This window comes from Pochonia chlamydosporia, assembly GCF_001653235.2.
Source record: "Pochonia chlamydosporia 170 chromosome Unknown PCv3seq00016, whole genome shotgun sequence".
NCBI classification, from domain to species: Eukaryota; Fungi; Ascomycota; class Sordariomycetes; order Hypocreales; family Clavicipitaceae; genus Pochonia; species Pochonia chlamydosporia.
Genome location: NW_019154051.1, coordinates 135,655 through 160,777, shown reverse-complemented (window position 1 = coordinate 160,777; position 25,123 = coordinate 135,655). Strand labels below are relative to the sequence as shown.

At 47.5% G+C, this 25,123-nt stretch overlaps 8 protein-coding genes across 8 annotated transcripts in view; 4 read left to right on the top strand and 4 right to left on the bottom strand.

Moving 5' to 3' along the window:
- The window catches only part of VFPPC_18374 (restless-like transposase), a gene marked incomplete at both ends in the record, with an annotated part of 2,642 nt that extends 1,992 nt beyond the window's left edge, over nt 1-650 (bottom strand). Inside the window, one exon of the mRNA XM_022429995.1 lies at nt 57-650. Coding sequence (XP_022284948.1) covers nt 57-650 — 594 coding nt within the window. The remainder of the gene's footprint in view (nt 1-56) is intronic.
- A 2,334-nt stretch (nt 651-2,984) lies between these two features.
- On the bottom strand, nt 2,985-3,206 carry VFPPC_18373 (hypothetical protein; the record flags this gene model as incomplete). Its single annotated transcript, XM_022429994.1, has 1 exon — nt 2,985-3,206. The coding sequence occupies one exon, from the start codon at nt 3,204-3,206 to the stop codon at nt 2,985-2,987; it is 222 nt and encodes a 73-aa protein (XP_022284947.1).
- Nucleotides 3,207-3,271: 65 nt separating this feature from the next.
- On the bottom strand, nt 3,272-5,230 carry VFPPC_11581 (Zn2/Cys6 DNA-binding protein; the record flags this gene model as incomplete). The annotated part of the gene is made up of 4 exons (XM_018289717.1): nt 3,272-3,802; nt 3,867-4,440; nt 4,506-4,902; nt 5,164-5,230. The coding sequence occupies 4 exons, from the start codon at nt 5,228-5,230 to the stop codon at nt 3,272-3,274; spliced, it is 1,569 nt and encodes a 522-aa protein (XP_018136610.1).
- A 2,412-nt stretch (nt 5,231-7,642) lies between these two features.
- VFPPC_11579 (DDE superfamily endonuclease, CENP-B-like protein) lies at nt 7,643-9,723 on the bottom strand (the record flags this gene model as incomplete). The annotated part of the gene is made up of 2 exons (XM_018289716.1): nt 7,643-8,288; nt 8,852-9,723. The coding sequence occupies 2 exons, from the start codon at nt 9,721-9,723 to the stop codon at nt 7,643-7,645; spliced, it is 1,518 nt and encodes a 505-aa protein (XP_018136609.1).
- A 1,021-nt stretch (nt 9,724-10,744) lies between these two features.
- VFPPC_11578 (transposase-like protein) lies at nt 10,745-12,301 on the top strand (the record flags this gene model as incomplete). The annotated part of the gene is made up of 1 exon (XM_022428765.1): nt 10,745-12,301. The coding sequence occupies one exon, from the start codon at nt 10,745-10,747 to the stop codon at nt 12,299-12,301; it is 1,557 nt and encodes a 518-aa protein (XP_022283957.1).
- Nucleotides 12,302-12,363: 62 nt separating this feature from the next.
- Nucleotides 12,364-12,909, top strand: VFPPC_11577 (ribonuclease H-like protein; the record flags this gene model as incomplete). The annotated part of the gene is made up of 1 exon (XM_018289714.1): nt 12,364-12,909. One exon carries the CDS (start codon nt 12,364-12,366, stop codon nt 12,907-12,909), a length of 546 nt encoding a protein of 181 aa, XP_018136607.1.
- Nucleotides 12,910-15,353: 2,444 nt separating this feature from the next.
- Nucleotides 15,354-17,784, top strand: VFPPC_11576 (hypothetical protein; the record flags this gene model as incomplete). The annotated part of the gene is made up of 2 exons (XM_018289713.1): nt 15,354-16,803; nt 16,883-17,784. The coding sequence occupies 2 exons, from the start codon at nt 15,354-15,356 to the stop codon at nt 17,782-17,784; spliced, it is 2,352 nt and encodes a 783-aa protein (XP_018136606.1).
- Nucleotides 17,785-19,075: 1,291 nt separating this feature from the next.
- Nucleotides 19,076-21,557, top strand: VFPPC_18372 (restless-like transposase; the record flags this gene model as incomplete). The annotated part of the gene is made up of 2 exons (XM_022429993.1): nt 19,076-19,669; nt 19,722-21,557. 2 exons carry the CDS (start codon nt 19,076-19,078, stop codon nt 21,555-21,557), a joined length of 2,430 nt encoding a protein of 809 aa, XP_022284946.1.
- Between the last annotated feature and the right edge of the window lie 3,566 nt (nt 21,558-25,123).

Here is a 25,123-nt window from a genome sequence, read left to right as displayed (position 1 = left end):
TTGACTGCAGGGTTAAGGTATTCGAAGATATCCCGGAGTCTCTCATGTTCAACAACACTAAAGGGCTGATTCGTGTCGACTATCCACTCGATCAGGAGACGTTGAAAGTGATTTCGATTAAATCCGCGTATCATAGAGTTGGCAATCGCCTGTTCTCGAGGTCTTAAAGGGTCGAGCTTCCATATATCCACAATCGATCTTGGCCTCTTGCTCCCTGGCTTCTCCTCGGCTTTCTTTTGCAAGCCGGACTTTGTCTTGTTATCTGGTGCAGATATTCCGTGATCCTTGTATAAGTGATTCAGCGCATTCTGAAGGCCAATAGCAACGAAATTCTTAGGTCTGGGGTCGTTCTTCTGAATACACGGCTTGCAGACCCATCTGCGCTCGTCGTCATGTTGTATGTCGTATCCATATTCCCAAGCCCATGAGTAGTTGTCTTTGCTTCTTTCTGACCATACCCAACCCGGAAAATGTCCCCAAAGACGCGTATCGTACTTATCAGGAGTGGGCAATGTCGTCGGCGGCGGGGAGAACGGCGTCAATGAGCTCTCGGCAGAAGAAGCAGGCGTGGAAGGCACTGGGAGTTCGAAGTCAATTGGGACATCATCGATAGAAATTGGGGACGATTCTAGGAATTCCGAAGCGCTCATGGTCATAGTAAACATAAAGACATAATGTGAAAGTGTCACGGACTAACTCGTTGCCGTGCACCTGGGTTGATGGCAATGCTGATAACGCCACCAAATGAGGGTCTCACAACCAGCCCCTGAGCATTGACTGCCCAGTTAACCACCATAGTAGAGAGTCCACCCCTCGAGAACGTCTGCTCTCTCTTTTTTGTTAGCTGAATGAGCCGCGTGTCCCCTTACGGAACTTACTGGGGCCGACCGGCGACCCCTTACAGAAAAGAAGCGATGATACTTGTTGTAGATGGCCAGAAATAGGTGTTATGTGATGATCAAGCAGGTGCTAGCTAGCAGGAAGATATTTCAATAAACTAGGCATCAGCCATCGTTCCGCTACACGGCATTCAAAACATGGCAATACGGTTCCAAGATGGGTAAAAAGATGCCGAAGTCAATCAACCAAGGATCAACAGACGCACGACGCAGTAGCGGAGGCTCTACCTTAAGGCACTTTGGTTAGAATACAAATTACGGATGTAGAATAGGGGGAGGAAGCTGACTTGTCGTCTCGCCCGCAGCCGAACCTACCCTGAAGCTAAGTTCGAGATCAAATGTGCAGCCCTTTAACCATCAACAGTTACACTGAAATCAACTAAATCCACGTACACGAGAGGCCCAAATTTAGTTTAATTGATTAGTCAGGATTGTCCTGATTTAGTTGATTTAGTTGAGTGTAATACACTAAGTTGATCAACCAGTGTAAGTCGTGTAGTTGATTGGGTCTCTGGATACATTATTGACAGGAAATTCCTGTGCATTTCTGTTTATACACGTTTGGAATCGCAGGTGGCTTTATGATAGTTACAGAGTGCATGCACACAGGTTCTATAACTACCAAAAAAACCTTGGGTATATGTCTTCATTATATAAATTAAACCACTGTGTAAGTTGATTGGTATACTTTATGCTTTCGCCGATTTATGGAACATCTTCAATTTGCCTTTTTAAATGCCAAAGATCAACCCAAGTGGTCTCTTTGAAAACGACATACTTGACTGTTGATATAATCTAATCGCACGCAACTTCCACACATCTTATTAAAGATTCGATGTGTATAGAAAATTGTCACATTTTGAACGTTTTCTCCCCTTGATACACTGCTGACTGTACATTTATAGAAGGTTCCAACGGAAGAGATGATTAAAGTAACGGAATTTACGTAACTAAAAGCTTCTATCAGTCACCAGGGTGTCAAGTCTGACTGTCAGAACCCTGGACTTACTCAGCTGTTCAATTTTTTGGTCACAGTGTTGTATAGCCAGAACATAAAGCGATTTTGCTGACGTAAGTTCGTTATGATGGGAACATGACGAATGTCTCGAGAAAGAGCAAACGTAAGAAAAAGAGAATTGTTGCGACACAATGCTAGAGGGAAACGCTTAACTATAATTAAGGTACCATAATTATCCCATTTATTGTACACAGGAGATTTGTAGCGAGTTCACAATTCCCAGCAGGAAGGGAAGTGATTACAGTCTGGGGGTGATCCATGACCACATGTGGCTTCCTTCACCCCGGCCCTCCAGTACAAAAGGTGCCGCTTTTCAACCGGCAATAGTTTTGCATCCAGGGCCACCCTATCTCGCAATTAGCCTCATCCTTGCTTGCAATTGGACGAGGCCGTCTGAGCTACCGTTGATGGTGGTAATCAGCCCACTTGAACAGGCCCTCAATGTGTGGCTGCTTTGGTTCATTCAAGGGGATGACTAGAGCCGGCCAGGTATTATTCAATGCAGGGCGCCAATGGAAGCCTTTTCGAACAATATTTGTTGGAGGAAAGGGGGTGGCTTCGAGCTGAGAATCTTGGCATTTTGACTTCAATTGAACGAGGAGAACTTGCCACAAATATGGCATTGAGATCCTAGTTCCTAGTGGATAACCTCATCAGCTGTTGTTCTCGCATAATCTGAGGCACAACACAGCGACTTAATCACATTTAGAATCTGTATGCTTGATAAAATGACCACAACCAGCTAAGTCGCATGAAGAGAATGTTCAAGCGCTCAGGGAAGGCGCACAACGCACCTAGGAATCATGCGCAGTGAGTCGCAGTGAAAGAAAAGGCGAGAAGTACATCTGCATCCTTGAGGCTCTAAAGTATTTTTTTCCTAGACAGTTTTATAATCATCGTAGCTGAATAGTCGATATATCTACTTTCGCTGACTTCGAATCACTTGTTCGTCTCGCTCACCACGGCTGGGGCACTCGATAGTCATCAAGCCCTCTAGTCTGCCACAATTATCCTAGCTGACACTCGCCCTAGCATCAATACGGCCTTTTTTATCGCAAGTACCTCAACTATCTGGTACCAAGAAAGCAAAATTCCTCCGTCTGTGGATTCTGCCGTGTTGGCCGATTAACGTGCGAACACAAGCCGTTAGCATTCTCCAATTCATGCAGAGTCTCAGTAATGTTGTCCAAATGAACTTGAAGCGAGGGATTGTGTTGGGTGAGAGACTGGAGATACCATCGGCACAAGGAAAGCGGAATTGACGTGAAAGGATTAACCTGCCAAAGCATGACAGCATCAGTAATTTAACGAAGTTTCAAACATCAACTTACGGACCGCGACTGTGCAAGGAGATCTATTTTGTGCTCAAGGAGGGCCTACAGACCTTGAAAAAAATAAAATGCCTCAGTTCCCCAGCCAGGCATGCGATGCTCCTGGCTGCTTCGTGAACTCGCTGGCTACAGTTCATTTCCAGCTTGGCATACTCCGCTGGAGCAGCGTCAGAGATGAAGTTGGCATCCATGGCTCGGGATAGGGCGACAGCTTGGACAATCATGCCTGCGAACAAACGCATTGAGTCAACCCTGGGCGATGAGGGCGGATGGCTCTGCTGGAAGATCCAAGTCCAGTGATCGACCAAATTGTCGAGTTTAGACTGATTCTCACAAAACTCTTGCCCAATACCCCCGCAGGCGGTCTCACTGGAAGCTTGTTGGTAATGATGGAGGACCCGCCCCCACAGAGTGGTGAACACTATACACTCTACCCACGGTGTCAATGGTGTTGAAGGGACAGCATTGTCGGCCATGAGTTGGGATAGGAGCGGAGTGACTACAGGAGTGGCACTCTGGAATGCCTCTTCTGGACATGGTAGTCGGGTTGAAATCTGAGATAATGGTAGTGAGTCTTGTCAGCCACAGAAAACCCCCCATATACGGGCAAAAGCGTACCATCTCACTCAACGTCATAGGAAACCCCTCCACGGCTGCAGTAAACCGATCAAGGCAAAATGCCATCCAAAAGGTGCGTCGTTTCTCCTCTTTCTCCACGACTGCGTTTGGATCTGTCATGTTGGCCGTGCGGCTTGCCCCTGCAGCAGCATCGAAGCTAGTATCAGAGTCCATTTCACCAAGACGCATGTGTTGTACAAGTTGAATGGCACGTCGAACGCTAGTCCATGCGCGGCAAAATCGTCGTGGCCCAAAGCGCATAAACTCGTATGCCGCAACGAGTATCCACGTCTGGATTTGATCGAGCAGCCCGACTTCGTCACCGTCATGCACTGCGGTGCTGCCTCCATGCAAATCGTTGGTGTTCAGGGCGTGTAAGCATTCCAATGTCTCATGATAAAGGCCGTCACATAAGTGCTGGAACTGTGACGAGACTGTGCCAGCAATTGTCCATACTGCATGCTGAAGACACTGGAATGACGTAGTCGGTGATGGGTCCTTTGACCTTCGAAGGTATCGGCGCTGCTGCAACATCGAGACAAAGATGTGAGCTCGATCAAAGTAGAGCTGATTGCTACGATTGTGTTAGCAGACAAGTTACAGCGGCTCCCATAGTTGGTCAATTATGAGAATACGTACAGCTCAGCGCGCATCAGCGAGGAGATTTCCCCGCTGGTAGGTCTAATGTTGCAATTCGATCGGGGCGCTAACAAAGGGCTATTGAAGTATTCGGAGTTCTTAAATGTTTTTGATAGGTCCATCTGCAATTCCGGCGTGTCAATATCGCCAGTGTTGTCTTCCATAGCGAATGGCAGCTCGATTGGAGGAGGCTGCCCTCGGATAGCGTTGACATGAGCTTGACTTAGTGAATGTCCGGGTGTGCAGACCCGTGTTCTTTCAAACTCTGAGTTCCGATTCTCTTCAGCTTCGTCTTTCTCTGGTTCTTCGTCCGTTGATTGCACGGGCAGCGTTGTAGAGTTGATAACGGCACCCATTCGGTCTTTGTCCTGCATCCCAATTCGATGCTCAATAGCCGCTATTTAGCCATTAGTCGCCTGTTAGTCTGATGGGCGAAACAAGAAACACGATTCCGTGTTCATCTGGAGGATTACTAATTTACCTATCTTTGATAGTAGCGCCTGGAGATGTCCTTTCTTTCGCCTCCGCTGTGGTGGATTGAGATTGACTTGACACAGCACACCTGCCTGAACGCAACTGTTACAAGGCAACTGCCGATCGCAGCGAACCTTTCTCAGTCTACACTGTTGGCACGGGGCCCCAGAATTTTGTCTCTGACGTTTCTTGCCGTCGGCTGTTCCTTGACCCTGCTTATCTGTTGTCAGTGCGGAGTCTTTCACCTCCATTGTCGATTACGATTTGTGTTGCAGAGCGTTTGATGCCCAAGAAGGTAGCTAAGACTCGCAAATAACGGCAGCAACAACCGATCGATTCGAAACCACGATAATCTTTTATGTTACACCTGCTAGTCAATAATTATAACTTATATTGAAACAGCAAGCTAGCGAGAAGAGTGGATAGCAACTTGTTATAGCGAGATTCGCCGCCGGAAAATCTCCCTGTCAACTATGAAGTGTTTGACACAACGGTACGGGTCTACAAACTTTCAATGAAGCAACATGGGGCAAAGCCGGCTGACTGCATCTAGTAAGCCAGGGCGTAAGCATCTTGGTGCTCAATTAATTTGGGAGTAGGTGTTTGGTTTGCGTGCTTTCGCAGTGACTCACACCGCTCCAAGGATTTCGGTAGTTTGCTACGATACGCTAGGGGCAGTGCTGATGTCATGCCTCCATCATGCTAAGCATCCATCCAGTCAGAACGCGTGATAGATGAGCTCCCGAAGTTAAATTTCGGTAAGATCGGAAGATAGACAGCAAGTAACCCCCTAGTGAAAAGAAAGACTGTGCTAGATACGACGGCCGGTCAAATAATGCGTCGACCGGAGCTACCTCGGGCCAAAAATCTTATGGCAGCAATCGTCATTTCCATCATTATGCTTGTGTGACGCCAGTGTTTCAGTGTACCTCGGTTGGGTCTTTATTTTCGATGCTGATGTATTGTTACATATGCAGCCCGAGCAGCAAGTGACGGGCATAAGCAGTTTCAACTTCGGAAAATTCTGTCAAATGAGCACCCCCATTGTTTTTTCTCTTAGCTTAAGACTTAATGAATATATATAACGCACATTATGGCATACCATGGTTGAGCCAAACAGGGAGTCAATTTCTATAATCAAAGTCTATAGCTGACCCTAATGATAGTCCCGCAGCCGCCATTTGTTCTGCCTTCAGGCCTACAATACTAATGATCTAGATAGCGGCATGGAAGCTGCCTCGTGGTTAAAAGTTCCTTAGCCGCCCCCTGTCCCATTTCTTTTTAACCGTCAGCCCCAAACAAACAAGTGAGAGGACGTAGTACTGAGACGATGCAACAGAGTAGGTACGTGCCAGCCTGGGTGGCGCTATTCTTCAGGAAGGTTGACGCCCTTGTGTTGTCATGTTTCTTAGAACGATAATATTGTACTGATGTCGGGTGTGTGTATATTGTGTGCTTTCTTGTTCTATCCTCCAATCCATTTTGTGTGTACATCATCAGCGACTTCCACGCCTGTCACTATCCTTATATCCGTTACCACATATCGTTGTTAGATTTACGATGCCTTACTTGGCTCACGGCCAAGGTAATTGATGAATTATGGAATTATTCATTTAGAAACTGATGAATCTGATGTTATTCTTGTTCCTTGTTCTGCTTCAATTTCCTGTGGGCGGGGAAGTCCTTTGCTACCCTTCATCCCGACAGCCACAGGCCACAGTATGAATTTGCGCCGCTTTAGTCGCATATTCTCGCCAATCTAACAATAGTTATGCTTATGCTGTGTGATGTGGCTGTTAGCAAAGATTACAAGGCACAAAGTAGTTCAGAATCCCGTGTGGCATCAAGCAAACCCCACCATCCGACGCGTCTCAAACACGCCCCCTCGGTACTAGATGCATGTCTGACACTAACGAGCCGACCGTCCGACAACAGGTAACCCCACTAAATATTGCTGCTCCGTTACGTTGTGAAAAACGACGCAGGCCACCGACGCCGGAGAGAAGAACGCCTCAATATTCCAGCCGACAAAATACCAGAGGTGACATAACTAGCGTGGCTTGGAAAACGAAGATTGTGTTGCCGAACATTCCTTGGAGTTTCATGTCGAGTGGATAAGGGATTTTACGGTGATGCGCCGGATCCGCTGATGTGCCGGATTTTAGCCAGCCTAGCATGCGACTTCAATGCAGAGCAACAAAACACACACTAACTAAAATCCCTCAAGACTGGAAAAATGATAAAATGATAATTGGTAGATGCATCTTAATATATGTCATAATCTTCAAGCCATAGTGGCCGCTTGCTATTACGCTGCGGTCGCCCCGAGTCCCGATATGACACTACCATTTCTCGGGTACTCTCAACAACCAGAGAAGGTCTTTTTGAACCAGCTATTCTTGCTGAAGTCATCTTCAACTGCTTCTCTGACGTTTTCTTGCAGTGATTTAGCGATATCGAGGGTACTGACATCTTCACAGTTGACGGAAGAGAGCGACGATTATTTCGTCCTGAGTCCTCTCATTGTCTTCGATAGCATCAAAATCTTCCTGCAGCTTTGGCTGCTTCTGTATGGATGTTTGCCGATTGGATTCTCCAAGAGAATCTCGAATCTGTCGGTTGATCTCTCTCTCTTGCTTCCTGGCTTCCTTTACTTGCCGCTTTCATTCCCTTTCTTCATTTCGTTGCCGCCGCCTCTCTAAGACCTGTGCTTTTTGCGCCGCCGCCTTCTGTTGCCGTTGAGTCTTTTCCGTTTCCCTCTGAAGAGCCTCCTCTTGCTTCTTGGCCTCTATCACGGCTTTCTTTAAACGTGCTTGTGCGATTTTTGCCGGGCTAAATACCTGGGCAGAGTTAGGGTCCGTACGATCAAAGAGGTAATCTTTCAGAGCTTTACCACGTTGTCTGCGCTGTTTCTCATGAATAATTGTTTCACGGAGTCCTTGGTTCTCAGATCTGAGCAGCTCAACCTCCGCTTGAAGGCTTCCGAGCGTACTCTTTAGCTTTCGAGCACCAGAGCCAGAATCCCTTGATTTATCGACTACATTGTCAACCAGTCGCCGTAGTTCCCGGGCAGTAGGCTTCTGCAGGGCTATAGAGTCTGCCGTGTCACTGCCTGTATCTGGGTCCTCTTCTTCAATCTTGGCGATCTGTGATAGGACGACTTCTGGATCAAAAGGGAGGAGACCCGTCCGTCTCCGCCCACTGGCGATGTTCTCGGGTGAGAAGGAAGCTTCAAAAGCAGCCCAAAATAGGGTCCAAAACTCACGCTTCAATAGACTAATGGGTGTCGGATAAGGTTGCCTCTGTCGACTGAACAAGCAGATTCAGTGTCATGACATCGTCATGATATCTACATTAATGGAATAAAGTTTGTAGGAAAAAGCAATTATGAGGGGTAAAACGTTCGCACGAAAGGAAGATATTTTGTATTTAAAAGGACCACTGCAACAGTTTGGTAAAATGGGGGAAGAACAGACAAGCAAGTGTAGAGGCAATCGAGCTCAGTGTCTAAGTAGTAAACTAAAATCGGAACTTCATAACGCAACAACTGCAGGTTCTGTTGTCGCGATGCCGAACTGGTGGATGAAGATCGCCCCTCGATGCTATGAGCTCGGCTGTTGTAGTAAGCCTGGTCAAATGAGCGAGGAATATGTTGCAGACGACCAGGAGGCAGGCATTTCTCAATGCTAGGAATTAAAATATGGTCGGTCCAATGTTTAAATTGCTCTTGCGTGAGTCTACGTCCGCTTCGAAGGGAAGCTGTCGAAAATGGCGGCAGGTATAGGTGAGGGAAGACCCAATTAATAGTGATGTGATCAGCCCCTGCCTGACGGGCAACGCAGCAATTAGGGATGTGATGGATTGGGACAGACTGTTGATGAAATCGGCCATGGCTATCGTGGAATTCCACCCGACCAGGCTTGAGGTGCAGGTCAGTGGTTAGCGGGCCAAGAGAGACCTGTGCAGGATACCAGAGAATGCTCTGCTGGAACACATCTAGATGCTCGCTTAGCAAGACAATGCTATCAACGTCAAACTCATAGTGAACATCGTAATTGATAGGGCCATCCTTGAGGACATCAATTCGAGACTGAGGACGTGAATCCTCCGTTCCACCAATTCCAGTGTAAAGATATCGTAACTTTTCAGGTGAGTATCTTATTAGAGATTCGCCAATAGATTCAGTACCAAGGATATTTGGTAATGGCCCTTCAGACTCAAGTGCGGACGCAACATGATCAAGCTCTTCAGTAATGGATAAACTGCTCAAAGTATCCTCTGACGGAGCTCTGACGTCATGATATTCGAGAGCGTCAATCAGATCACGAGAGGCGGAAGGGGCTTGGCGCCCTAACTCCAAGAGTGCTTGAAAGGGGTCGGTTGTCGTGAACAAAACAGACAGAAAGTGTGCCAATACAGTGGGCGGCAGTGGCGCCTCAGACTGAACGGGAAGGGGGTGATCGTTGCTGGAATCGTGAGGCTCCGCCGCATATCTAGCGCCATTAGCTTCCGGAGGGTTATTTGCAACGGGTGAAGACCTCGGCCCCACAAGATCTACCATGTCGATGGACTCGGTCGGCCGTAGAGGCGGTTCGAAATCGACATTATCGTCCCAAGTTGGGAACATCTCAGGCTCATTCTGTTCAGCCAAGTCATAATTATCGACGTCCGCTTCTCTGATGCACGGTAACTCCTCAAACGTGTGACTGAATTCCGTAGGCACACGATCGAGCTGCCACACCATCTGCCCAGGCAGGGCTCCCAATACTCTGGACTATTAACTGGACTAATAGTTCAAACTGCAGTCCAGACTATTAGTCCATAGACTAATGGTCCAGTCTGCGGAAGTTGGACTAGACCGCTGGTCCAGTTTACATGAGATGCACTAGACCGTCAGTGCAGTCCAACGTTTCAAGACCAACCAATAGTCCAGTCTGGAAATGGAACACTAATAACTAGTTTGAACTATTAGTTTGGCAACACGCGACGCGCACAAGTCGCGTGGCGCGTTAAGTGGTTTTCTCTGGGCCGTGGCAGCAAAACGTTCCGTCGGAACTGCGATCCAGCGACTAAAAAATAATTACTCTTACAGATGCTCCAGAATTACGCCATCCGCACCTCTTCTTGGTCGATGACACCTTTGCCTCGATCTTTCAGATACACAGGCTTAACACCCATGTTGGGGTTTTTGGAGACCTCAATCGTTGTAATAATTGTGTCTTGTACGAACCGAAAAAAATACCCTTGGAAACCATAACTAACTGATGATCATTCGCAAAGGACCCTCGCTCTGATCGTTGGGACCTTGAGTGTGTAGGGTAGATCTTGTCACTTGCCCATCTAACTTCTTAAAATGAGACGCGGTAATCAGTCGATGAAGGCTAATGATGCTCTCAAACTGAGTGTGGACAACAACCTGGTGACAAGTGGCGGGCCGTTTTAATGGTAATTGGTTGGTTAGCAGCTACCCAACTGCGTTTCGCTAGCGGCGCGCAGCCGCAAGTCCACAGTTCTCCTGTGCAACAATTGGAGCCGCTTCGTGCCAACGAGCCGAAAGCTTAGCATCGTGTTCCTCGAGCAGCTTTGGGTGGTTCTAAATGAAACGAGAGAGATCCCACTATCTTTGGTCTTAATGTCTGGTACATTTAATCTAAAGGCTCGAATGCGATAGAAAATCGCGTCCGAAACCATGCCTATCCGTACACGCGATTCCTTTTCTTTTCATCTTCACCATTTCCAGTTGACCAACGGCCCTTTATCATATTATGTCGTCCATTGCAGACCTCTCAGAGGCAGCGAGTCTTACGAGAAGCGGCAGTTTCTCGGATGATTCCGATCTCAACATGACTCCGCCGTCGCTGGCATCGTCTCCTTCCTCGATTCTCAGTGTGTCACGTCAGAGGACGTCGCCCATTTGGCGTTACTGTCGGGTAGAGGATGGAAAGCTACTGCCAGCAGCCTGGATAGATTCTAAAGGGACGAAATGGTGGCATTGCCAGCCCTGCTTCGAAAGGAAACGTGACAAAAGATACAATTATTCTGGTGGGTCATCAACTATTGTTCACCATTTGCGTAGGGAGCACAACATCGTCATACCTGGAAAAGAGGAAGTCAGGAGGGGAAGGACACGGAATCGCCTGGGAGACATCACTACCTTCCTTGCGCAAGAAACTATGCACTCAAGCAAAACACGTAAGGCTACACAAGAGGCAGATGCACTTGATCAGGCGACTACACGCGAGCTGTATTGTCGTTACACCATCGCCTGCAGCCTTCCCTTTTCTCACATCGAGCAGCCTGCCTTCCGCGACTTCATACGGTATATCTGTCCTGCTGCAGATGACATCCTTCCCATGTCTGGCACTACAGTCAAAAACGACCTGCAGAAGGCGTACGAGGAGAAGAAGGAGGTCGTAAAGAGAGCACTGCAGAATGCCCTCTCATCTATTCACATTGTGCCCGACGATTGGACGTCGCCGAATTGTCTGGGCGTAATCGGATTCACAGTTCAATTCGTTACCGAGGATCATGGCCTGCAGTCCTTGGTGGTAAGGATCAAAGAACTGGACGGACAACACAGCGATGAGAACATGGCAGAAGCAATCATGGAGTTCATACGAGAATATGGCATAGCGTCAAAGGTTGGGTATTTCATGATGGATAACGCGAGCAACATGAATACAATGCTTGACAAAATCTCGGACGACTTGGAGCATGAGTTTGATGTTTTCTACGATCCCCTTCCTCACCGGCTGCGCTGTGTTGGTCACATCATCTGCCTAGCCGTGATGGAGTTCCTCCTTGGAAAGCGACCCCCCACAACGGGCTTTTATTGCGGGCCATCTGAGGAGGAAGTTGAAAACTGGAGAAAACGGGGGGCAATAGGAAAACTACACAATATTGTAGTATACATCACTTGGACGCCACAGAGGCTTCAAACTTTTACCACCCTCAGCGACGGTCTCAGATTACGGCGTGGCAACGACACTCGCTGGAATTCGTGGTATAAAATGGTTGAATGGGCCCTTAGACCCAAAATACGGCAAGCGGTGACCATATTTTGTGCACAAGAGCCGGCTCTTCAAGATGATACGCTGGCTCCACCTGACTGGTTAACCTTGGCCGAGATTCACAAGTTCCTCGAGCCTTTTCACGATGCCACAGTGGCAAACGAAGGTATTGGGGACTCGATCTCGGACGTCCTACCTACCATGGACTACCTTCTCCATCACATTGAGGCGGCCAAGAAGGCCACTGCCCTTCCCCATTTGGCTACAATGATGGAGACCGCCTGGGCCAAATGGCCGACTGTTATGAATTGACGGAAGATTCACCAGTCTATTCAGCAGCGACCGTCTTGAACCCTTCTCTGAAATGGGCGTACATGGAAAGAACTTGGGAGGATAAGCTCGAGTGGATTGAGAAAGCCAAAGAGAGAGTAGGGCAGCTGTGGAGGGAGACGTACAAATCTACAAGTTCCTGCCCCAGTCTTCGATCAAGCCCACCGCAAGATTGCACCACAAAGCGACCAAACGGGTACAAGATGTGGATGAAAGAGCAGAAGTCCACGATATTTAACAAAGATGACGACGAATACGAAGTGTATTGTCGCGAACCTGTGATGACGGTATCGGATCCCTTGAAATGGTGGCTAGAACCAGCCCAGAGGAGACGGTTTCCCAACTTGTCATTAATGGCCATCGACATTCTGTCAATCCCGCCTATGTCTACAGAAACAGAGCGTCTCTTTTCTAAAGCAAAACTCACAGTGACCGATCTTCGAGGATCTATGAACGTTGACACTCTGAATCTCGTGGAATGTTTGCGCTCCTGGGACCGGAGCGCTTTGATAATGCCTTCCGACGTAAGTAATAACATATTTCGCGAGACACCCACTTCATCTAACTGTGGATCTAGTGCTGCTATGTAGATCAAGCAGGCGATGCTACGATTCAAGATAGCTAAGAATACAAAGTTGAAGGCGAACTTGAGGCAAAAAAGAATGTTCATGAAAGACCAGGACCGTCATAGAAGGAAGATAATAGCTCAGTGACAGATTAGCTACAACACAAGTCGTATTCACAAATGCCCTTGTTGCAATTGTATAACTTGATGCAACCGTTCTAAATTGACAATTGTTTGAAGAAAAACCTTGATCTTCCGCTGTTAATGGAGTAAAACTCAGTATACATGTGTTCTCCCATGTTCATACCTGGACCATTCTCCTCATAATGTGTTTGACGAAGCAAAAATACGATATATCACGTGTGCATGTGTCAGACTATTAGTCCACACCACGAGTTTTGGTGTAGTCCAGTCTGAGGGAGGTGGACGAACCATTAGTTCAGTTTGGACTTTCTACGGCAGACTGATGGTTTGGTCTGGACAAGTTGCACAAACTGTCAGTTTGGTCTGTTCAAACTAGACGGACTAAATGGCCAGTCTGAGGCTCTTAGACGGACTGATTGGACTATTGGGAGCCCTGGATCAACTACGGCCGAAGTCGGTCAAGGGAGTTAATGAGCTGGTCTTGAGCCCGACACATCGTTGGTGTCATGACAAGAGTGTCTTCCCGACTGTATGCGATCGCCTTTTTTGGGATGTTGCTCACGCTGTCTCGATGCTCGTGCATTAAGCGCAGCGTCTTGGTCTGCTTTTTTCTGCTCTACCCTGGCTATCATTCTGTTCATGACAAACCATGGCCATTGAGTCTCCGCGATTCTCACTACATCTTTAGGCAAGGGTCGCATTGAGATTTATATACTTCATGTCATTGTGTTACCACAAGGGTCGTGTGCTTTACAAACTTGTGGGGTCTGGACGCAGATGTATTGACATGACCGTGGAGCTCCCAATGGTTTTAGTTGTTTGATTACCAATTAGCCATGAATGGTCCTCTCCGTGGAGACATTTTTTATTTCGACTTCGACTATGTGCATTATCATTTACTACAGTAACATGAAATTTACGTTGAGGATAGCAAGCGAGGTGATGCAAATGTAGGAAAGTACGAGCAGTGTGGAATGGATGAGTTTTGTACCATGTTTTGTCCGGTGTTGCTCGTCCAGCGTGCCATGAAGCTGCATTAAAGGGACGAGGAAGGACGAGAAAAGAAAGAAAGATGAAAACGATCAGATGGAAGAACCAAGCCAAGGTATTTATGAGAGAGGAGATTGGCGAGTTTTTATCTTCTTCGCAAGATGGGATTGTGAAACAATCATCAGCGGCTACATACTAAGAACTAAATTAGGCTAGACGTCATCAACGACGTCGACGGCAATACCCAATCATAATCCAGCGGTGAATGACTCCTCCAGGGCCTAAAACTGCAACTGTGGGCGCAGGCAAAGCCCGCAACACAGTAAGGCTCTTCTTTAGTTGGAAGCCTTCCTCATTGGACTCTTACCGCTAGACTCTTCGTTGGGTTGACACAATGCCTTGGAATATATAACCAGCCCCCTCACCTTACAGCTTACGAGTACAGACATATCTAACTCTACTACGGTTGGATTTGTAATTTGGTGAAATTAAGCATGATCAAGGGTGCTGGAGTTGGGTTTCGCACACCCATGTAGAGTTGAAATTTGTTCTCTGATCCTTGTACAGTTGGATTAAATTCGACCAACTAGCTTCATGATATTTTGCCACAGTCGCTAAAATTATCCAACGATAGTGAGCCAAAGAAAGCCGTCATTTCGGTAGTTCACTGTCAGGGGTACTCATCTCTTAAGGTGTTAACTGTGTTAACTGCATACTCGTAGAAGAACAGTTCCAATTTCTGTACTGCCACATGACTACCATTTTTTTAACTTACAGCGAACCGTTTCTGGACTTTGCTTATGCTCTCGCTATACTTTAGCCGTTTTTGATGTAATATTTACTTGCATTTCGCGTGCTGGAAAGCTCGAGGTGTATAGGCTTTTACATCTGCGACTGGATAGTCGGTGATCTACAGTCGCCCACAGTCGCAAGAATGGAGAGCGATATAGCCGTCGGGCCGTTTACGTTCCTACAGGTATATAGAACTCTTGTTTGCCGCGAATGTGCATTCGCTGTTCTTGTCAATGAAGTATCTTCACATCTTGTAAAGGGCCATCAGGAAATCACGGCTACGGAACGGCGCAACATTGTCAGAAAAGCGGCAGATTTACCCGATGCCAGGCGCATTCAAGCTGATCTACAAGGATTTTGTTTTCCTCTCCGACAATTGATTGCGTTCCACTTCTAGCGCCGCCCAAGAAAGATGGTCTTAAATGCCACGAATGTCCATATATAGCGCGGCAAGTGCAGAAGATACAGAAACACTGCAAACTGAAGCACAAATGGGAAAATCCACAGGGGCCTGGAAGACCAGATACCAAGCGAAAGAAGGCGATGCAAAACGAGCTCAGCGGAAAGCACGAAGTGCCATGGCGTGAGGGGGTGCATTGTCAGCGATTCTTCCCTACCAGATGTGCCAGCGGCTGGTTTGAAGTTGGCCGCAAGGCAATCCCACAAAAGAAGTTAAGGTTCGACGATAAAGGAGGATGTAAAAGTCAGCAAGCAACTCGTCAGCGCAGGCACACTGTAGCTACAGAGGTTGCTCTGCAGGAGCATTTGGAAGCCGCACTTGGTCGTCACCAGCAACATCTCGATGCTCAACAGCAGGCGCGCATCTGTGCAAAGAAGATGGGAAATGGATCTCTGGCAGTGATGTCGCCATGGCTAGAACGAACTCAGTGGCGCAGGATTTATAAGAATGTACGCCGTGACCTGTTGAAGGCGATGGTAAGACTACCCTTACGACACCCTAAAAGCCGACAATGGGCGGCTCTCAAACTCGGCCAGGGAGTGGCCGATGGGGATGCGGATTTCGTTAGCTCTCAGATTTCGGAAGAACGAATAGCATGCGTGATGAAGGCGGTTGATCTTGTGATCAACCGCTGCGAACGGACGGTGCTTCAAACCAGTCGTCTGATCCGTTGCTGGATAGTTACATCCAGAACAATGAACTACAACTCACGGTCATTTGAAGTCATGACGGAGCGTTCTACCAGACGGCGCTACCGAGATTCATGGAAGAAGTTCATAGCATTTCTTATCCGGTCACACCACCTGCCGACAGAGGCAAAACAAGAAACAGGTATTCTGATTCCAAATGAGATTGTTCAGCTACTGTTGCAACTAGTCCAGCATCAAATATGGGGCATGTTCGATGCCAGTGAAGGCCAGTGGCCGCCAGTGGAAGATCACAGGTATGCCAACACTGACGAGGTATCAAGTAACTTTTCAATTGGACTCCAAGAGCTAGAAGTACGAGCTCGACCTGAAACTCTGTACTGCACCGATGCGACAGATGGAAGCTCTTGCCCAAGCCAGAGCTCAGATTTCGATGATTCTGAGTCCGACATGAATTCGTTTAGTACAATAAGCGACGAAGATTCAGGGCTGGAGAATTATGCACGCACTAACACGGCTAATCGCGACCGGACCGTCGACCCACCCAACGGCGTCAAGAACGACCAGGACAAGGACCGCTTAGAAATGGCAAGCATTGACTTTCTGGAGCGACTGTTTGAGCTTTCCGTAGCTGTGTGCAAGCAAGAAGTCCGCGGTGGACCGCCCGGGTCCACTGTACTACTTTACTTTAGCGGCATTTTCGGATTCTCAAGTGATTGCCAGCAGTTCAAACTGGGAAGAGACTTCTGTCCGTCTCTATCAGGACTTATATACGTACAACGTCTCTTACTGCTCGAGTCGGCATTGCCGCTAACGGCGTATCCCAGCCTTAGTATTCCACAGAGACCAGTAGACGGGCAGCTGGAGATGATTCAACGACTTTGCAGTAGATATATCGTCGCTGGATCCGCCAGCTCTCTCGCTGAAATGTTCAGTTGCGTGGCTTTGGATACTTGATCGCTAAGACGGAGAGACCGTCGTTTATTCTGCTGAAATTAAGGATGACCTGACAAATCGAGACGTTGGCTACTCATTTGTTAAGCACGAGGAAAATGGATTCCAAACGGCCACAAAGGAACTCCTCGCTCAACTAAGTAAGCCTCACGGACACCTACCATCTCTCATGACGCATAAAAGCTGGCAATGGAAAGCTGTGAAGCACTACCTGGGTATGGTGACTCGTTTGCGAAGCTTGATATTTGGTGGCAAGTACACAAGTGGAGGCCAAACCCCGCGGCTACGCGAACTACAGTGGCTTCTACGCGAGAATACGGCATGGGCTTCAAGGGGAGTTTATGTGTGGAATGGCTCCGTGGTGTACATTATAAAGCACCACAAAGCAAAGCGCATGACAAACAAGGAGTTCTATGTGGTCCGATTCCTGCCACTACGGCTTGGGCTGGTTGTTATCAAGTACCTTGCGTTTATTCATCCTGTAGCAGAGGTTTTGCGTCGCGAGCTTCACGAACACATGCAAATAAGCGAGCCATGGCAGCCCACTCATTTGCTATTTGGAAAAAATGAAAAGCCATGGGCAACGTCGAAATGTACCTCGATCATACAAACAGCAGCACATGCCGTATGCAAGCAGAAGATAACCAGCCAGATGTACCGTCAAATCGGTATCGGCATAACGGAAAAGAAAGTGCGAGAAGTCTACACCCCTTTCAATCAATATGATGAGAAATGCCCCGCAGCCGACAAAAACGTGGTATTTGCGATGCAGAGCGGGCATAAGGTTATTCAACGTAATGCGACATACGGCCTTGATGGTGCGTACTTGCTACCATCACTGCTTCGTATTTACGAATGGGCTTCCACCAGATGGCATGAATTCCTCCACCAGGCAATCAAGGTGAAAAAATAGCCCAAAGATGTTTGCAGCTGTCTTTAATGCCAGACAACTTCCCTTCATCCGAACTTGTGTTTCGGTTAAATTTTGTCATGATAACCGACAGTATGAAATCAGTAATTGCACCAAGTTTGCTTGTTCTATCAACAGAGGCAGTTTTACAGTATCCAACACAACGAAACTAGGATTATCAAAAAATCTAATGGCTAACTGCCGAACCTTCGTGTACGACTATTTACCTCGAAATGCTAAAAGAAAATATTCACCGGCACTTAGAATTAATGCCCTGTTGACAACCCACTTGACCCTGTAGAGCTGGCGAATGTTCGAGAGTCACGTCATCCTTCATCATGGCGAGAAAGCGCGGCAGCACCCAGGCAATGTCTGAATCAGCATCGATGTACTGAGACCAGTCTGCTAGTGTTGGTTCTCCCTGGAAAGGAATGAGGGCTGTTCCTCCCCTTTCGTACAGCCAGACGCGAAAGAAAACACCCACTGTCGTCAATATGTAGATGACCTGCAAGTTGTCCTCCGCCACACATGCAGAGACCCAATCAACTACACGACTTACACTGGTTGATCAACTTAGTGTATTACACTCAACTAAATCAACTAAATCAGGACAATCCTGACTAATCAATTAAACTAAATTTGGGCCTCTCGTGTACGTGGATTTAGTTGATTTCAGTGTAACTGTTGATGGTTAAAGGGCTGCACATTTGATCTCGAACTTAGCTTCAGGGTAGGTTCGGCTGCGGGCGAGACGACAAGTCAGCTTCCTCCCCCTATTCTACATCCGTAATTTGTATTCTAACCAAAGTGCCTTAAGGTAGAGCCTCCGCTACTGCGTCGTGCGTCTGTTGATCCTTGGTTGATTGACTTCGGCATCTTTTTACCCATCTTGGAACCGTATTGCCATGTTTTGAATGCCGTGTAGCGGAACGATGGCTGATGCCTAGTTTATTGAAATATCTTCCTGCTAGCTAGCACCTGCTTGATCATCACATAACACCTATTTCTGGCCATCTACAACAAGTATCATCGCTTCTTTTCTGTAAGGGGTCGCCGGTCGGCCCCAGTAAGTTCCGTAAGGGGACACGCGGCTCATTCAGCTAACAAAAAAGAGAGAGCAGACGTTCTCGAGGGGTGGACTCTCTACTATGGTGGTTAACTGGGCAGTCAATGCTCAGGGGCTGGTTGTGAGACCCTCATTTGGTGGCGTTATCAGCATTGCCATCAACCCAGGTGCACGGCAACGAGTTAGTCCGTGACACTTTCACATTATGTCTTTATGTTTACTATGACCATGAGCGCTTCGGAATTCCTAGAATCGTCCCCAATTTCTATCGATGATGTCCCAATTGACTTCGAACTCCCAGTGCCTTCCACGCCTGCTTCTTCTGCCGAGAGCTCATTGACGCCGTTCTCCCCGCCGCCGACGACATTGCCCACTCCTGATAAGTACGATACGCGTCTTTGGGGACATTTTCCGGGTTGGGTATGGTCAGAAAGAAGCAAAGACAACTACTCATGGGCTTGGGAATATGGATACGACATACAACATGACGACGAGCGCAGATGGGTCTGCAAGCCGTGTATTCAGAAGAACGACCCCAGACCTAAGAATTTCGTTGCTATTGGCCTTCAGAATGCGCTGAATCACTTATACAAGGATCACGGAATATCTGCACCAGATAACAAGACAAAGTCCGGCTTGCAAAAGAAAGCCGAGGAGAAGCCAGGGAGCAAGAGGCCAAGATCGATTGTGGATATATGGAAGCTCGACCCTTTAAGACCTCGAGAACAGGCGATTGCCAACTCTATGATACGCGGATTTAATCGAAATCACTTTCAACGTCTCCTGATCGAGTGGATAGTCGACACGAATCAGCCCTTTAGTGTTGTTGAACATGAGAGACTCCGGGATATCTTCGAATACCTTAACCCTGCAGTCAAAGATCACGAACGCCAACATCTCTGATACCACAGTTCGCGCGCTCATCAACTCCGAATTTAAAAAGCACAAGGCGCGCGTCATTGAAGCCCTGCGAAAGAGCCCCGGCTTAATACACGTCAGCTTTGACGGATGGAGGGCGCGGAATCGACACTCGTTATACGGTATCGTGTGCTTCTTCAGGGACGAGAATAGCAAGCCCCACAAGGTCGCTCTGGGGGTCCCCGAAGTCCGCAGACATTCGGGGAACAACATTGCAACAGAAGTCCTTTATACCATCGAGGCTTTTGGCATCGAGGAGAATATTGGGTATTTTACCCTTGACAATGCCGAGAACAACGACACAGCACTTGAGGCTATTGGCAAAAAGCTCGGCTTCAATGGCGCTCGAAGGCGAGGCCGCTGCTTCGGCCATATAGTCAATCTGTCTGCGAAGGCACTACTGTTCGGGAAGGATACAGACGCGTTCGAAGAACAACTTTCTGGTGCAGAAGCGCTGTCTGAAGCCGAATACGAACTTTGGCGACAGAAAGGGCCGGTTGGGAAGCTCCATAATTTCGTCGTGGATGTTGATCGATCGGACAGACTGACATACCTGTTGAAAGAACTTCAAGAGTACGACATATCCATGTCGGACGATCCGAAAATACGGTCAAAAAGCCCCGTCTCGGTAGTGCTAGATAACGATACGCGCTGGCTTTCCCAGCTCTATATGATCCGCCGCGCCTTGAGACTTCGAAGGTACTTCGAACTGCTAGTCGCGAAGTTCCGAATCCAATGGGAGGAGGAGAATACATCAAAAAGAACTGGCCAGTTGAAAAAGTCGGCTGTCCGGCCTCGAATCCTTAGAGACGAGAACCAACTTACGGCCAACGATTGGTCTGTACTTCAACACTTCGCGACGATCCTTGGATACTATGAAGATGCAGTCAAGACTCTAGAAGGCGACGGTTTAATCAGGAAACGCAAGAGGGGTTATACTGGTTCATATGGGAACGTTTGGGATGTGATCAATGGGTTTGAATTCCTGCTTGGCAAGCTCGAAAAATATAAGGCGATGGCAAAAGATTTTCCTGACCCCGAACAGTTCAGGATCGGCATAAATATGGCCTGGGAGAAATTAGACAAGTATTACACTATTCTCGACACAACACCGATATATTATACCGCCCTCGCACTCCACCCGGCATACAGATGGGGATGGTTCGAGCAGGCCTGGGTACATAAGCCCGACTGGATCAGATCTGCAAAAAGGATAGTTCAAGAAGTGTGGGACGAGTCCTATCGAGATTTCCATATTGTGGTGGCCTCAAATGACGAGCCTGTTGCAAAACGACAGAAGCAATACTACAATGCCTTCGAAGAGCATTGCGAACAGTCCCGTATCGACTCCATACAGACAGAGCCTCTACTGGACGACGACACGATTGGCGACGAATACGAACGATGGCAATCGAGCCATGAGAGCACCGACAAGACTGTGCGAGATCCGATAGCGTATTGGCATGAGAAGCGCCTGCAATACCCTCGTCTCTCCCGAATGGCCCTCGACTTTGTCACAATACAATCAATGTCTGCAGAATGTGAGAGGATGTTCTCGGCAGCAGGGCAGATGGTTGTTCCCCAACGGTGCAATCTTCAGGCGCAAACAGTTGGGATGTGTCAGGTATTGAGGTCGTGGTTTCGGGCAGGCATTATCAACGACCTAGATCCGTTATTTCTCTCGATCATAGAGGAGAAGAAAGAGCTCGAGGGCATCCATCTTAATGATGATGAGTTCAGAAGACGGGAGCTATCGTGGCTCGCTGCCGCGGCGAAAACAGCTGGCCATTGAAGAGGCGATTCGAGTGCTACAAGAGTGAATGAAGGGAAGGGGACGGGAGCAGCCGAAGGTAGATTCGCACCAGAGGAGCCTCGGGAAGCCCTACTTGTTGTACCAGCCAGCAAAAGTGGACATCACCTCCTTCTAAGAGGGAGGTATTTGTTAGAATATGTCGTCTCTGACACTTTTTAATGCGAGGGGATGGTTAGCGTCACTGTGGCCAACCCTGACACGGGCGCGATGAGATCAACTCAAGAGATAATGCCACTATATTGCACGAAAACCAAGATGAAGAGGAAAGAGGTATGAGCAAGCGCGTGGACGTGTAGACGCGTTAACTTAGTGCCATCATGCGCTGCCCCACTACGCCGCGACTCTGGATGATGCCGCCACAAACCTCCATCCACTGAAGTCAACTACACTTAAATCAACTACATTTGAGGTGTCCGTTGATACACTACATTCAAAGTTTCATTACTAATCTACACTTACTCTAAATTGACAGATGCCGTGTAGTTGATTTAGTTGATTGGGTCTCTGGTCGGCAGGTTGTACAGTGGGTTAAATCGGCGTCTTAAGTATTCTCCAATGCAAGAGCATCCTTTTGACTTAAATATTTAAATCCTGTTAATTACAAGAATAACTATTTACTATTTATAATAGCCTATCTTAATGTTTAACGTTTATACAAGAAACCTCTTTGTTACTCTCCGCAAGCTCCCATTTACTCTTGCTTCTCCGAATACTTGGTTGCATCCTCCGGCCGCTAGAGCGCACTCCTGTTGTCCGTCCAGCTCCAAGAACTACACATAATTGACTTTTTGGCTGCTTAGTTGAGGTTCTTACCTGGGTGCTTGTTTGCGTACGTGTTTCCTGAGCTCCTTCTTGTGCTCCCCTGGCAAGAGTTGACTTATTAAGGCTCCCTGGTGGTCGACCACGCTTTCGCCTGGTTGACTGACTTACTTGCTTCTCTGGTGACTGCCTAGTAGACTGAGAAGTAGATAGGCTACTTTCCATGATAGCTAGCCTTGCTGGAATAGCCTGGTTATTTTTTTTGGCCTTCCACGTAATGTAGTTGCAATTTTTGGGTCAAGAATCCGTCGGTATGGATCTTGACATGCTACCTCCCGTAGTCGCCAGCGCGGATGGATTTCCCATTTAGTAAAAGGTGTTGCAGAAGCTAGCTTTATATATATTTTATGATAACAAGGGACCCCAAGTTGAACAGAAACTGTGCAGTTATCGCCACAGTCTCCAGGAAGGGTGGGATAGGGATTTTTGCCTGTAGGCATATACTTGCGAGCGATGCGGTATTGCTTATTAACTTGCCCTAGTCCCTTTGATGACATAACGGTTCGTAAGTCTCCAAGATAATCTCCAATAGATCCTTGGTATTGGCGGGCAGTAAGGACCTCATCTTGTGCACAAGCATCCTTAAAGTCGCGTTCTTGATCATGTATCATATCCTGCATTGCCTCAACTAGGCGGTAGAGGTGACTCATTCCATTTAGGAGATAGCTTTTGACATTGTTGTTGCTGGCTTCTGTGCCAGAGGTAACTCGGATACCAAAGTTGCGATATTGGCGAATAAAACACCCTGCCCACTGATGCCTTACGGGAAGATAGATCCCATGTAGATACTGTAGAATTGCTCGTTGGTCATCGAATTCTTTACACAGGTCTCTCCATGCCTGCTCGTGTGCCTCGTCTGTTTCAGCGTAGACAACGCGCTTCCATAATAACAGCACACCATGGTAAGTATGAGGAGCCTTAATATTATCTGAAGCGTTAATAAGCTGCTTATCTGTTGCATTAAGATGAATTTGCGCCTGAGAGCAATTGTCCTCACTATCACTAGTGCCAGGACTGCTACTACTCTTCCGTTCTGTAACCCACTTTTGCTTTGATTTTAGTAGGACATTCGAAAGGATATGGTGGATACAGAGCTGTTGCTGTGCGTTTGGGAATTGGTGATTAAGCGCAGCTTTCATTGAGTTATCAAAGTCTGTTATAATGACCTCAGGCTGCCTAATAGAGTGTTGCGTAATAAGTTGGTAGATGCTCTCAGCAAGGAACTGGAATCCTTCTCTCCTCTCATTATCGATCAAACCAAACGCAGCATTAAAGACTGTGCCAATGCAGGTTTGACTGGTAGCTTGAAATAGCGGAAGTTTAAATCGATTTGTATTGTATGTGTTGTCAAAGCTAACAACCTCAGGGAACCGCTTCCACATCTGTATACAGTATGGAAAGGTCCAAACAAGACCTAGAAGCCTGTTTGGCTCGTCGTCCGCCCATTTAACGATATATGGGATCTTTATTTCATCGAAAAGTTTAATTAGCGCTGCAGTAGGCGTATAACCATTAAGCTTTTCCCTGTTAATTAGAGCGCGTGCGTTATATATATCCCGCTGTGTGTATATTGTATCTGGATGTTGCTGTTCAACGATAGCACGCACATCGCGGGCCCGAATACCAACCCGACGGCTTGTTGACTTAATAGTCGTCCTAACTGTGCTAGTGAGTCGTCTATGGGAAGGATGTGCAGAAGGGGCAATGCTTCGTTCATGGTTATGCTGGCTATGTTCTGGTTTATCATGCCGCCGAAGAAGCCACCTACCCTCCTCTAAAGCTTCAGCAATTACCATCCATTGACATCCACACTTTCGAGACTTCCGCTTCCGAACACCAGCACTATCTGAGGTTCGAGGCTGCCCAAACCGATCACATTGAAAGGAGTATCGTATTTTTCGTCCCTTATAGGAATATGCATTCCGCCGTATAATACCAAAGCCGTTAGCCTTTGCAAAGCTGTTTACTATATCAAAGAGAGCTTCTGCAGTTGGCGCTGGGTGGCCTGGGATTATTGGGTTCGGGATTGGGTCTGGGACGGGCGATTGTGACTGTCGGACAGGCGATAAATTAATACTCTTAAGCGTCGGTGATGCTTGGAGCAATTGTGTATGTGACCTACAGGGTGGAGAGTATGGTGGAGGAGATTCGTAGGCCTCTGAACTTAAGGGTGACCATCCCCATCTCTCTCGCCATGCTTGTACCCGTTCGTATGACTGAGCCAGGTCAATTGTTAACCTCTGACCCTGGCCGATAACTTCTTGTACTATTTTCATCGCGGATTCAAATTCGGCTCTTGTGGCTGTTGGGGGCTGCTCGGTAGATTGTGATGATTCAGAAGGGTCAGAAGCAAATGGGTCGGGCTCTGGACCTGGTATAGGTGCTCTAACTTGCTGGGTCCTAGATTCTCCCCCGAAGAAGTCATTCTGCAGATAAATTTCGTGATTAAAACGAAGGCCCCATGAAGTTTCGTAAAGACCTTGTGATCCACGCGGACTTGGAATGCTTGAGAATGTCTGCGGATGCGAGGCGAATAGGTTATCAAGCGCATTATTATCTCCAAGTCCATATAATTGACTAATACTCAGAGTAGGACTGCTCGCAGGCTGTAGTCGATCCTCAAGAAGCGATAGACTACATCTTCCTTGCTGAATAGCCTGTTGTCGCTCTTCTTGGTGTAATTGATCGCTCGGACTAGGACTTCGTTTTCTGCGAAGCCTGGCACG